Below are 13,336 nucleotides of genomic sequence, written 5' to 3'. Positions count from 1 at the left end.
CACAACATTCTGCCCAGCATATTCTCTTAGAAATAGAAACGAACTGCAGAAGGCATAGGCCTTTATATGAAATGGGATAAGTAGCAACAAAGTGCTGAGCTAACATAAAAAACTAATAGAAATCTGCCTGATGTGACCATTCCGAAGCGTTATATGTATAATTTAACATAAGGAAACTCCGTTTGAGAAGTTGCCCTCCATAAAATGCACAGACCCATTATAAATCATGGTCTAATGTCTGATGTTATTGCAATCACAGCGCTTAATTTCACCAAAAAATAAAGAATGCGAGATTAAAATGTATATCGTATTACCAGGGCCAATGTGTCGACAAGAAATGCGCGCTTCCCATTCATTTTTGAGACGAGTTGGCACATGTGCCTTGTGCTTGCTGAATTAAAACTCGTATTACCACTGAATTCAATGCCCACGAGATCGCCAAATGGTTTATGCAGTTTCAAAGCCTGTTGTAGCAATGTTTTTCTGCCACCTGCTACCATTTTATCTGTTCCCCCCAATTCGATCAATGCCACTTGATAAAATTATATCAATTACGCTCTCAAAATCAAGATCAAGACCAGTCCATGTTCATGGAATAATATTTGGGAGAGTAATTATGAAATTTGAGGCAAAAATTAGACAGTAAAATATGGATAAATGTGGATTGGATTTTGTGACCAAGACAGTGGAAGGTAATACGTGCTCACAGGGAAGGAGGCGATCTGGGACAAAATATATTTAAAGTTTTTAAAATCGATACAGCCAGAGCCCCGTCAATTGCGTGTTTTATAACGTATAAATGGATCAATGGTTTCAATTGAAATGCAGTTGGGCTAATCTTCAACAATAATTGACGTGGAAGTTTCCTACCACATGACAGGCGGTTGTAACACCTAGTTTGTTGACTTTCTCTATATTTTACTACACTGAATTTAGAACTTCCAAATCTTTTTTTCTAGACATCATTCCAAATTTAGAACCCGTGTTCTCTGTGTGGTGTGGAAGTTCTTAGAACCCCCATATTCCCTGTGAGTTGTGGGAGTTGTTTCGATACTAAGTTATGTCCCAACTTGCAAATATAAGAGCTTGTTACTTCATCACATTTTTATAATTTTAAAAACATCTCTGCGTGCTTTCCAAAATGGCAGCCTTTTTAAAATGGAGTAAAGTTCATTTTACGAGAATGAATTGTTTGGATGAGAAGGTTTTTAAAATGGAGTAAAGTTCATTTTACGAGAATGAATTGTTTGGATAAGAAGGTTTTTAAAATGGAGTAAAGTTCATTTTATGAGAATGAATTGTTTCGCTTAGTCTAACGAACGAGCTAGAGGAGTTGTTCCGAAAGTTATGGAAATTCTGGTCATATTTGGAGAAAATCTGGCAAGGATATTTTTAAATCCAAGTTATAGTTGTTAAACTTCAAAATTTTAGGTGTCCTAGACATTTTTGATGGTGTTGAATCAATTTCCACCATCAAAAACACGATTCAAACATTGCATCTACAAGAGTTTTTGAAAAAAAATTCCCCGGATTCTGGCCACTTTTGGTCGTTCGGGCAATTCCTCCGCCTCGTTAGACGACTCTGAATTGCTTGGATAAGAAGGTTGATAAGAGTGAGTTGTTTTTAGTGAATTTTTTTGGAAGTTTTTTTGGTCTAATTTTTTTAAAATCTGGTCAAATTTATTGAAATCACAAGCTTGATAGGTAATTCCTACACAATCAAAGTGCTCTAGGGTGTTTCACGGTGTTGAATCCATATATACAACAGGTTGTCTTTAATGACAGATTGTGCAACAGGGGAATAAAAAATAAAAAAATAAAAAAAAACTTGAATTGTTTGAACGCCTGTCCCAAAAACAACAAAGAGATAAAAGCTTTTGTTATGGATAAGTTCCACAAGCATACGTGGGATAAGGAGCTAGAAAGAAAGAAAAGGTACTCTATTGAAGTGTTCAATCCCACTCATAGTCATCAACCAAAAGCATACATAGAGGCCAATATCTCTTGGAGAGCCAAAATTCTTATTGCTCAGTTAAGGACTAATTATCATCAACTCCGTTGTGAAACAGAGTGCTAGAGAAAGTCAAAAGAAGTGTGGGAGGAAAGAGTATGCGTTTTTTGTCCTTCGAAAAAAGTGCAAACAGAAAAACATTTCATTTTAGAATGTGAGACCTTCAAAGACAACAGGGAAAGTTATGCAGGTAGCTAGCTCTTGGGATAATCTATTTAGCTAGAAGTTGGGAGCATTTATTGTGAAGCTTCACATAAAAGGGCCAAATACATCAAGCAGTTGAAGAAGCAATCTGTCACATAAACTATCTTTACCCTCGTGAATGTTAAAATAATTTCTTTCTTTCTTTCTTACAGTAAAAAAAACCAGTTTAAACAATACTAATCAATGCTTTTGTTATGGATAAGTTCCACAAGCATACGTGGGATAAGGAGCTAGAAAGAAAGAAAAGGTACTCTATTGAAGTGTTCAATCTCACTCACAGTCATCAACCAAAAGCATACATAGAGGCCAATATCTCTTGGAGAGCCAAATTTTTTATTGCTCAGTTAAGGACTAATTATCATCAACTCCATTGTGAAACAGGTTGCTAGAGAAAGTCAAAAGAAGTGTAGGAGGAAAGAGTATGCGTTTTTTGTCCTTCGAAAAAAGTGCAAACAGAAAAACATTTCATTTTAGAATGTGAGACCTTCAAAGACAACAGGGAAAGTTATGCAGATAGCTAGCTCTTGGGATAATCTATTTAGCAAGGGGTTTGTCTAGAAGTTGGGAGCATTTATTGTGAAGCTTCACATAAAAGGGCCAAATACATCAAGCAGTTGAAGAAGCAATCTGTCACATAAGTTATCTTTAGCCTCGTGAACGTTAAAATAATTTCCTTCTTTCTTTCTTACAGTAAAAAAACCCAGTTTAAACAATACTAATCAATGTTTCACCTCAAAATTTTCTGCTAAATTCATGTACCAAAAAGTCCAAAAAATCGCACTAAAAACAATTCCTAATAAAAATATAAATTTAATTTTTGAAATCAAATATTTTTTTAATAAAAAATTATATTAAATTTTGACATTTACTTTTTAAATGTGTAACATAAAACTCATAAACTCGTAATAATCTTTATTTAAGTTTGTACACATGTATGAAATATCAATTTTATAAGTTTGATAATTTAGTCAGCGTCAATGTGGTGTTTTGTGGCTGTTTTTTTTTTTAATTTAAAATAATTCATAAGAAAATTTAAATATAAGAATTAGGATTTATTTATTTATTTAAAATTCAACAAAAACATTATTAAAATTATAAATTTAAGTCGTCTAATTTACATAGTTTAAGTGTTTTAGGATTTTTTTTGGATGGAGTTGAATTTATTTTTTCACGAAGAAAAAAACTATTGTTTTTCATAGTATGTTTGATTTACATTGTTCAGAAATCAATAAAATTTCATCCTAAGCAATGGGCAATGCTAATAAGAAGCATTTTTTCTCGGTAGATATATTAAGCAACCTAAAGCATTTGCAAAACTCCCTTATCAACAATACGAGAAAGAGAATCTTAAACAAAAATAAGAGAAAATGTAGTGAAAGACACAAGGAGCACTGAGACCATCCTCGTGGGCAAAAACGAGAGGGTACCAGAATAGAAATTTGGCTGGAACCAGCAAAAGCTATAAGAAAAACATAAATTGTAACAGCCCTGGTGAAAATTCCATGTAAAATATATAAGGTCACGGTGATGGGACACGTATTCCAAGCTAAATAGTGGGGGAAACATCCTAATGGGTGTTGATTTGGTTTATTATGGCTAAGGAAATTGGCAAAGGCAATGGCTAAGGCTTTGGAAAGGCATGAGGCATTTTTGGCACATTTATTTATGAAAATAATGGAAATTAGGAGAAAAGGAAGGTGAAAGGTCACAAGTTTGGCCATCCATTCTATGATCGAGTGGAACGTGGAAGCCCCATCCCAGGTTTGGATTTTGCATTAGTAATGAAAGATTATTTCTCCTTGTATCTCTATGAGCATTATGATGGATTATATGTGGTTTATATGTCTGTGATTTCATTGGTATTTATGTCCCTACTATGCTGGTTATGTATGTATTTTATGACAACAGTTATGTATGGCTCTCATCATGTTATTACTTGTTATTAAATGATTAATGTATCTATGACCTAATGGATGAAATGGAAGCTAATATGATAAGGAGACAATGCTTCATAGTGAATCTCATATAATTATGAGACACCTATGCTCGAATATGTTACATACACCTATAGATTACACATTTGCAATATGTTTGACGAAATGGTTGTCATGGCTAGTAGGGGTCCAGTCAAGGTCTTGAACAAGTATTTGCTTAAGTATTGTCATTTCCATGTTAATTTACTGATCTGAAGAGATGGTTCAATTATGGGAAGTGACCTGGGCTCTGGGCTTGAAAAAGTGGCTCAAATCCCAAAGTCGCTGGCATAGCACTGACAATTTTGATTCACAGTTGCTGGCAGGCAGGCCTGTGAGAGCAACTTTAGGTTGCTAGTCACTCCCTTGCCCATAGCATGAGAGCGACTATGGCCCAAGAGACCTAAAACAATAGTAGGAAATAGGGACAGACTGTTTGAGTGGCTGACTTGTCCTTCAAGGGTTCTGTTGATGATGTTGGATGTATGTATGGTGTGTTTCTGTCGGTTCCACTTCCTTAATGTGACTTAGGAGGTCAAATCATATCATAGTGGCCTCTCTCGCATGTTTACCCCGGATGATCGGTTGCTTGGGTAGATGTGGGAGGAGGGTGTTACATAAACCAAAAAGAAAATTATCTCCTCTTAGAAAGTAAAGGCTCCAGACCCACTTACAGAGCCGTCAACAATGAAATAGTAGTTGATTACCCCAGGTAGAGCAGTTATGCCTCTTTTGGATAGAGAGTCTACCAACTTATTCTTCTCACGATAAACATGGGAGAAGGAGATGTTCTTAAGGAACCCCATCATTGCTCTAATTTGTTGCATCTAATGGAATAAAGAGGGTGTCCCAAAAGGAGAGTGACCTTGCGCCCATTAAATAACAAATTTGGAATCTTTGACAATCTTAATCTCTTCAATTGCCAACCAGAACACACATCTCAGAACACCCCACAGAGCAACCATATGTGCTCTGTTGTTAAAATCATCTCCTGCACTCTAATAGAAATGGTAATGTTGGCCATTCTTTATCACTATGTTAGCCATGCACCTACAAACTCCCTCCAAGGAGGCGCCATCAAAAAAGCCTATTGAGGATTTCAAGTCAATTTCCTTATAGACACAGGACCTCCTAGGTGTCTTAGGTAACCATGGACCAGTTTCCTGAAATTAAGCTATGATCTTCATGCATGTTAGCCTTGCATCTAGAACTGCATGTTCGAAAGTGGAGGCATTCCTGCTCCTCCAAATTCCCCAAAAAATATATATGGGAAGCATCCTGAAAGCTTTATGATCCTTAATCCAATGGGAGAGACATGAACCAATAGAAGGTCTATCAACCAATGGATTAAGTTGGAAAGACTTTGACACTTCATTCCACATTATGACAGTGCAAGAGCATTAGAGAAAGAGGTGCAGCACTTCTTTGTTTGCTTTTCCGTAGAGTGTGCAGATCCTCGACCCTGAAAAGCCCCTTTTAATGAGGTTCTCCCACATGAGAATACTATCATGAAGGATGAGCCACGTGAAGCATTTCAGTTTGAGAGGGGCCTTAAATTTCCACATGTTTGTCAACCATGCAACATTGCTAACTGACCTGGAGCCCTAAGTAATATAAGAATAAATCTCTCTCACTAAGACATTTCCTTTGGAAACACGACCACCCCAAGTTAAATTGTCATCCTTATCAAATAAGGAATGCCCGCTAGACATAATTGGTAACGACATCGCTCCCACTTTTCTACTAAGGAAACTGGGAGTCCAAGTTCTCTCAAATGTTGCCAGCTAGCAGATGGGATGGTAGATTCACGACAGCTATTGATGTGTGCTAATGACAAAATAACTAAGTCCTAGAGAACATGGAGGATATGCACAAAAAGAATATGTTCCTCGCCCATTCCTTGCATAATGTCTAGTCCAATCTCTATATTATCATCCCTACCTACCTACCACCTTAAATTCTTGCAAATCCAAGGTTTGGTTTCATCAGGTTGTGCCAAATATACGAGGCATGTTTCTTTTCTAGCACTTCTAGTCTGACCCACTGCACTAGATTAAGATTTTTGAGGTATTTATCCCTTATAATATGATTCCAAATGCTTGGACCATTAAAGGCTCTCCATATATTTTTAGTGAGCAAAATGAGGTTGAAGCATTTAGTGTCTCTTAATCCCCATCCCCCTTCCACCACACTCTTGTAGATTGATTCTAGATTAACCAAATTATATTTCTTGTTCTTATTGGCTCTACACCACAAAATTTGAGCTATGATGACATCTATTCTTTGAGTTATTACTTTGGGCAAGAGGCACAGATGCATCCAATATATTGAAATGCCTTAGAGGACGGTTTTTATCATGATAATTCTACTGCCCAATGTCAACTATTTTTTCCCCGTAATGATAATTTCTTTTCAAATTTTTGGACCAACCACTCCCAATCCTAGTTCTCATAGTTGTTTGGCTTTAATTTGAAACCCAAATAATGGAAACCTTCTTTCAACGGTCTAATTTTTACCCTGAATTGGTGGGAAATCTCCTTTGTATCCACCACTTTTGTGTTATCAGGGATCAATTCTGATTTATGATTATTCATGAAGAGCCCAAAAACTTTGCCAAAATTGTTAATTATGTGGTGGAATGTCCTCATTTCCTCAATATTTTCTTCTCTAGTGTAAATTACAGCATCCACAAACATAAGATGTGTGACACTAATGTTCCTAGTTACTCTGCATCCAATAATTTTACTAGCCTCCTGAGCTTTGTTGATGCCTCTTCTCAGCTCATCAATAACCAAAATAAAAAGTAGAAGTGAGAGTGCACATCCTTGGTGAAGGCCCCTGGAAATCTAAAATAAATCCATCGGCCTACCATTGATAAAAAAACCATATTTTCCAATTGGATGTAATCCATTATCTAGTCAATATATCTATGAGCAAATCCCACTTTGTGGAGAATCATCCCGAGGAATTCCCAATTGACCCGGTCATGTACTTTTATCAGGTTGATATTCAATAGACATGTCTACAACCTACGAATATTCATTGAATGTGTACATTCTTGGGCAATGGCGACCATGTCTTGTATCTGTTTGTTAGGTAAGAACCCGAGTTTTTCTTGCATTATATGAGAAGATATAATATTTTTTATTTTATTTGCAATTAATTTTGAGATCATCTTATATCCTGAATTACATAAGGAAATTGGCCTAAAATCTACAAATATTGAGGGGTTAGACATTTTAGGAATAAGAAAAATGAAGGTTGCGTTGATTGCACCTAAGATGATGTCCAGATGATGTGTTTCTTCTGCCATATCTAAGAGATCAGGCCTAATAATTCGAAGAAATGAGTGAAAAATTCAATCGGCCAGCGAACCATCCAAACCAGGGATTTCATTACCTCTTGTAGTTCATGCAATGATATCAGTCCTTCCATCATCACTATATCATCCTTACTAACCATTCATGGAAAGAGATTAAAAAAACCCATGTATTTAGCAAAGTTTGGCTCCTCCATGACGTGATATTGATTGCTAAAAATACGTTCAACCTCACATTGATGTTGTAGCGGCTGCAACACCCTCCAAAATTTTAGCCTACACTTGAATTTTGGAGCCTACTATGGATCCTTTGATCAGTAATTCCTTAGTCACTTATTGGCCAGTTGATGATTTCAAGCTCCCTTCTTAGATCTCAAGTGTCATTCACACTTTTATCTTTATATAGCAAGTGTTGTCTTTGGGCATGGGAATTATCACTTATCATGCAAAGGGGAGTTTTGGTTTGCTTCAAGGGGAAATATTTGTGAAAATGAGTTGTTCTCATCATATAGACATGTTTCACACTCATTTCCAAAGTTTCACGCACTATTACACAAGTGTCGTCATTATCCTCACAAAGTCTATCGTCAAAGCCACACTTGTCGTAAGTTGCCACAAAGGTTGTTGCATTAAGGGAAGTATGTTTTCATATGTTCTGGATGATCTATGTTGTATCACTAAGTGTCCAAGTGTGTGGTCACAGTCAATTTCTATCACTACTCACATCGGTTCCACTGATCCCACACTTAGCCAAATTTTAGAGGATTCTTAGCAACCTAGCCTCATCCAGCCTTCCCAAACTGTGCACTTTGCATCTTCAACCTTCAACCTTCAAGCTTTTCCTTTTTCTATTGGAATTACTCAATGTGAAGAAAGCATAGCCTCCCTTGACCTCCAAAACTATGCAGATGCTTCCTCAAGTGTCCTTCCCTTAGTTGGAGCTCATTGCCTCCAGAAATTGTGCAGTTCTATCCCTCAAGCCTCTCAGCTGCTCAGTCCCCCTTTCCTCTTGAAACTGCGTAGTTTGTCGTCCTAGGGCCCCATCCCGCAGCAGCCACTGCCTACTTGAACTGCGCAATTCTATCCCCCAACAGGCACTGTGCAAATTTTTCCCTTAGTGAGGATTATGCAGAAATTTCCCTCAATCTGGCCTGAGCTGCACACTGCGCAGTTTCAACAATCAAGCTTGATCCTTTCCTTCTTGAACTATGCAATTTCACAGTCATTGGGCCTTCTCCCTTGACCTGACACTCATTCCCCACCCAGTTCATGAATCCAGGCGTTCTATCTTAGACTAGGGGTTTTTAGACTGAAGTCGTCTCGTCATGAGTAAGTTGCAGATGTAGGTACTCTCTTACACTATGGCAAGATGATGAAGAAGAAGATGAAGAAGTTGGACATGCTAGATGACACTTAAGGAGTTGAGGAGAAAAGATAATCATCAGATAAGAAGACCAAGGAACCCTGGGGTATGATAGAAGATTGTAGATCAGGACCACGTGAAGACTCCATTTGATTCACAACCCTTTGGAGGGTATGGTCGTAAACACTGAAAGTCATTCCATGTGTTTTCACTAAGTGTTTCACTCCCTTTCGCAAGGTAGGAAAGATGTTGTATTTTTGCATGTTGGTTGTCACACTTTATGCATAAGCTCATTCTAGTGGTTTCAAGGGTTCATCTTTGTGTTTATACGTTTTCATAACCATGTAAACACCTGTTACACTCATTCACAAAGTTTTGAGCATGGTCACACAAGTGTCGTCGCGGTCGTCATAAAATCCCTCTTAGGTGTCACACTTTTTGTAACTGGTCATGACGCAAGAACACACAAGAGAAATTATTGTTCATGTGTCATGGGTGATGAATGTTGTTGAGTCATCAAGTATTCTAAGTGTTATGATACAATCTAAGCTCCATCACTTCACCTATAAGTTTCATTGGTCCAACACTTAGCCTTTTCTGAAGAAGCTCCTCGGCCCTTCAACTTAGCTTCACCCAACCTGCCTGAACTGCACAATGAAACAGGATGTGATCTTGACCGCTAGATCTGCGAAATGTGTAGTTCCTATCCCCCAGAACTGTTGCATTGTGCAACTCTTGAGCCCAAGACCCAAACTTCCCTTCCAGAATTGTGCAATATTTTTAGTTAGCCTGGCCCAAACTACGCATTGCACAAGCACAAGCAACAACTTGCTTCCTTATGCCCCTGAACTAAGCAATCCCACAGGGGACCAGTCTCCCTTCAGTCTTAGAATTTCTTAGAGGCTTCTTATTTTGGTCACTCCCTCAGCCTGACCCACTCTCTCCAAAAACTGTGTAGAAATCAATCAACCTTCCCTTCCAGAACTGCAAAAAAATATCCCACAGTGGCCCCTCCTTTAGCTGGACTCAAACATCTCCAAAATTGCACAAAAGACAACCTCTGAGCATAGCATGGAATGCACATTTTGCAGTTCCAGGCCTCAAGCCTCATCCCTAGCTACTAGGACTGCACAATGCATAGTCAATGAGCCTCCCTTCCCAAATTGTAACTCAGTTCTGCCTCAGTCCCTGGACCAAAATGCACCATCTTAGGCTCGAAGGTTTTCGATATGATGTTGCCTCATCATGAGTGAATTGCAGATACAGGAACCTAGTGGTATGATGAAGAAGGAGATGAAGGAGGAATACATGCAAAGGACATTCTTGTAGCTAAGCATGCAAGCTGATCTATCAAGGCAAAAGGACGCCAACTTGCAACCACAACCCAAGAATTGAAATCATTGAAGACTCTTGTGACCAAGCCATGAGGATGTAGAAGACAAGAGTATTCTCGAGAAGACATCACTCACAGTAACATCAGTGGCCTGGCACTGCCACAACACCCAAGCATTTTATATCAGCAGTGCCATGTCATGTCTTGTCATGAGCTGTCATATGCCACATCATCATTATGGACCATGTATATTATATTCAAATTTATTGTAAAGTGGAAGTCCAAAGGACACACATGAATATGGAGAGTCATGTAAGTTGAAAAGTCATAGGAAGTTGAATAATGATGAGGGTAGCCAAAGAGTCACAAGGGGGAAGCATGACCCCTTGGTTATATATACCCCCTCATTGTATGAGCAAAGGACTTTTTGTTGATTTGGGGTAACATCGGATGCTCTCTAGCCATGAAATTTGGTGGAGAGGTTGGGGCACATGAGATCTCCAATACCCAGAAAGGGTTTGGGCAAATTCTAAACAGATCAGGAGATATTAAAATAATTAATATTTTTAATGGAGTCCCTAAGTTTAATTAATGAGTATTAATATGAATCTGTGTTAGAGTGGTCCAAAAGACATGGATCAAGCCAGATCTAATCTTAGCCATTGATTAAGGACTTAATCTCAGCTGTTGAATCATCAACAAGAAAAGTATAAGAGGAGGCTTGAGGGTCACTTGGAGATTACACCAGATGATCAGTCATTCTATTCTCTAGAGCGGGGTTTGCTATGAGAGATAGAATCAATAATCGGGAGAGAAGATGAGGGGCATTGAGTACATAGAAATAGAGAAGGTAGAAATTTTGTTGGGATAGCAATGCAACAACCAAGGAGAGTGACGCAGAGCCATCAAGGGCTCAAGCAGAGGCAGCCAAGTGCTGCGCAGAGCACCAGAGAGGCCAGCGTGTTTGACGCAAAGGCCCAGAAAGATGACGCAGGGCCTCCTAGGGCTGACACAGGCCAAGAAAGGCTGACGCAGGGCCAACGTGAGACAGAGAGGGGCTAAGGCAGTCAAGATTGGGCAGACGTTGGGGTTGCAGAGCAGTTTTGTGCTAAGGAGTTGCCGGAAGGATTTTCCGGGGTTTCAACCAGGAGATTTCTCTCAAACTGTGAGGTATAGTTGCTAAGGAAATTCTCTGTTGGGTAGGCTAGTTTCGGCACCCAGATTGTACTATGATATTTCTTAATAAGAAAACCCTCAGATAGCTGCATTGATTTTCCCGCATTGGGTTTTTCTGGGGACATTGGTCCAAAATTAATGGTGTCATGTGGTGTGTTTGTTCTTGTTTCTTTTAGTTGTTCATCTGTAATATGTTGAGCATGCACTGGTGTTTATTTTCAGTATTTACTTTGTAAATAACTTGTTAAAGAAACATAACAAGTAGGTAGGAATAAATCAGAAAAAGTGCATGAAGGGTTTCTAAACTAAGTAAACTTAGAAACCTCAACATGGTATTAGAGGGTGATTGTAGATCATAGGAGGACTAAAATACATCAGTCGAGCGGAGCAATAGCAGTAGAAAACAGTTGTCTCGAGGTGACATAAGCCATTTCTAGAAGCGCAGAAGTGTGACATAGAGCTAGCCAGAGCCACGCAGAAGAAGCCGGGAGTTGCGCAAAGCCTCAGAGAGGCCAGCGTTGCTGACGCAGAGGGCTAGAGGGCTGGCGCAGGGCATCCCAGGGCTAACGCAAACCCATCCGGGGTGACGCAGAGTCAGTGTGAGGTAGAGAGGGGCTGACGCAGAGCATCCCAGGGTTGACGCAAACCCATCTGGGGTGACGCAGAGCCAGCGTGAGGTAGAGAGGGGCTGACGCAGTTCACAGAGAAGTAGTTGCTGGAGTCTAGAAGGCTGCAGAAATATTGCAGAGTGGAGCTGGTGAGGTACTGTAGTCAGAACAATACCTGACAAAGCAGGGCCAAAGGATTTTTTACCAAGGATTTCTAGCCGAGGAACCTGGATCATCAGCGTAGTTACACAAGATGATCAGAGTAGGGGGATTCTCGACAAGCAGCAGAAGGATTTCCAGGAGGGAAATCACGACTCAGAGGGAGTCTAGAAGAGAACTTCCAAACAGGAAGTAGACTCAAAGGAGTCGAACAGAGAACTTCCAGGAGGGAAGTAGAGGAGCGTCATGGCACTACACGGTGTAAGAGACTAGGATAGACTCGACGGAGCATCGAACTTCACAATCTCGAAGGCTGGAATCTTATCAGTGCTTGACAAGAATCGTGTCAAGAACTTTGCCTTGAAGGTTATAGCTATCATAGTTGACCCCAATGATAATGACAAGTCCAAAGAGGCGATGGTGAGGGCCAAGTGCATTATCCTTGACGAGGTCAAGGATCATGTGGTACCACATATAACCGAGAAGGAAACGACAATTGAGATGTGGAAGGCTCTCAAGAACTTGTACCAGCATACTTCTGTGTAGAGAAGAATGTTGCTCGAGAACCAGATGAGGTTGTATCAGATGAAGAAGGGTCAATCGATTGACACCTTCCTCGGAGGACTGAATGAGATCCGAGACTAGTTGACTACTATAGGAGCGATACCGGATCAGGAGCTTATGGTGAGGACAACCCTGAATGTTGTCTTAGAATATTGGGAATTATTTGTCTAGAGTATCTTGGGCAGAGGGACTCTCCTACCTTGGGACGAGATGTGGGTAGCTCTTCGCCAGGAAGAGATCAGACGACAGTCAAAGATAGGTAGTAGCAGTAAAAGGATCAAGGTCAAGCAGGAGGAGGAGGAGGATGTGGCCCTAGCATCTGAGGGAAAGCAGGAGAAGCAGCAGAAGAAAGATCTCTCCAAGATCAAGTGCTTCCACTGTGGGGAGATGGGTCTTTATGCGACCCAGTTCCCAAGGGAGAAGAGTAAGGGAGAGTCTTCCAAGACTAAGGCAGCGCTAGCACGGGCAAAGAAGGAAGTTTTGACAAATGATGATTGTGCCATGAGTGCACACATGCCACTTGAGTGGAAGTAGGGAGACATCGAGCTATATTCAGGTGGACTACAGGCAATGAGGGGCAGGATCCTTGAGGTACCCAGCCTCTTGGATTAGACCTTGCTACAGGA

At 39.7% G+C, this 13,336-nt stretch overlaps 1 protein-coding gene across 3 annotated transcripts in view; it reads right to left on the bottom strand.

The window, feature by feature from the left end:
• LOC149169831 (uncharacterized) overlaps nucleotides 1–1,046 on the bottom strand; it is a 246,454-nt gene extending 245,408 nt beyond the window's left edge. For 2 of the 3 annotated variants that reach the window (XM_089427177.1, XM_089427176.1), the window contains exon 1: nucleotides 315–1,046. In XM_089427177.1, coding sequence (XP_089283303.1) covers nucleotides 315–500 — 186 coding nt within the window. In that variant the 5' untranslated portion in view covers nucleotides 501–1,046. The remainder of the gene's footprint in view (nucleotides 1–314) is intronic. The other variant, XM_089427178.1, reaches the window with a different exon arrangement.
• Between the last annotated feature and the right edge of the window lie 12,290 nt (nucleotides 1,047–13,336).

Source organism: Pinus tabuliformis, chromosome 4_2 (genome assembly GCF_031772625.1).
Source record: "Pinus tabuliformis cultivar Carrire ecotype Pingquan chromosome 4_2, CPIR1, whole genome shotgun sequence".
NCBI lineage: Eukaryota > Viridiplantae > Streptophyta > Pinopsida > Pinales > Pinaceae > Pinus > Pinus tabuliformis.
Note: the sequence above shows the minus strand (reverse complement) of the source record. Positions and strands in the feature narration are given on the sequence as shown.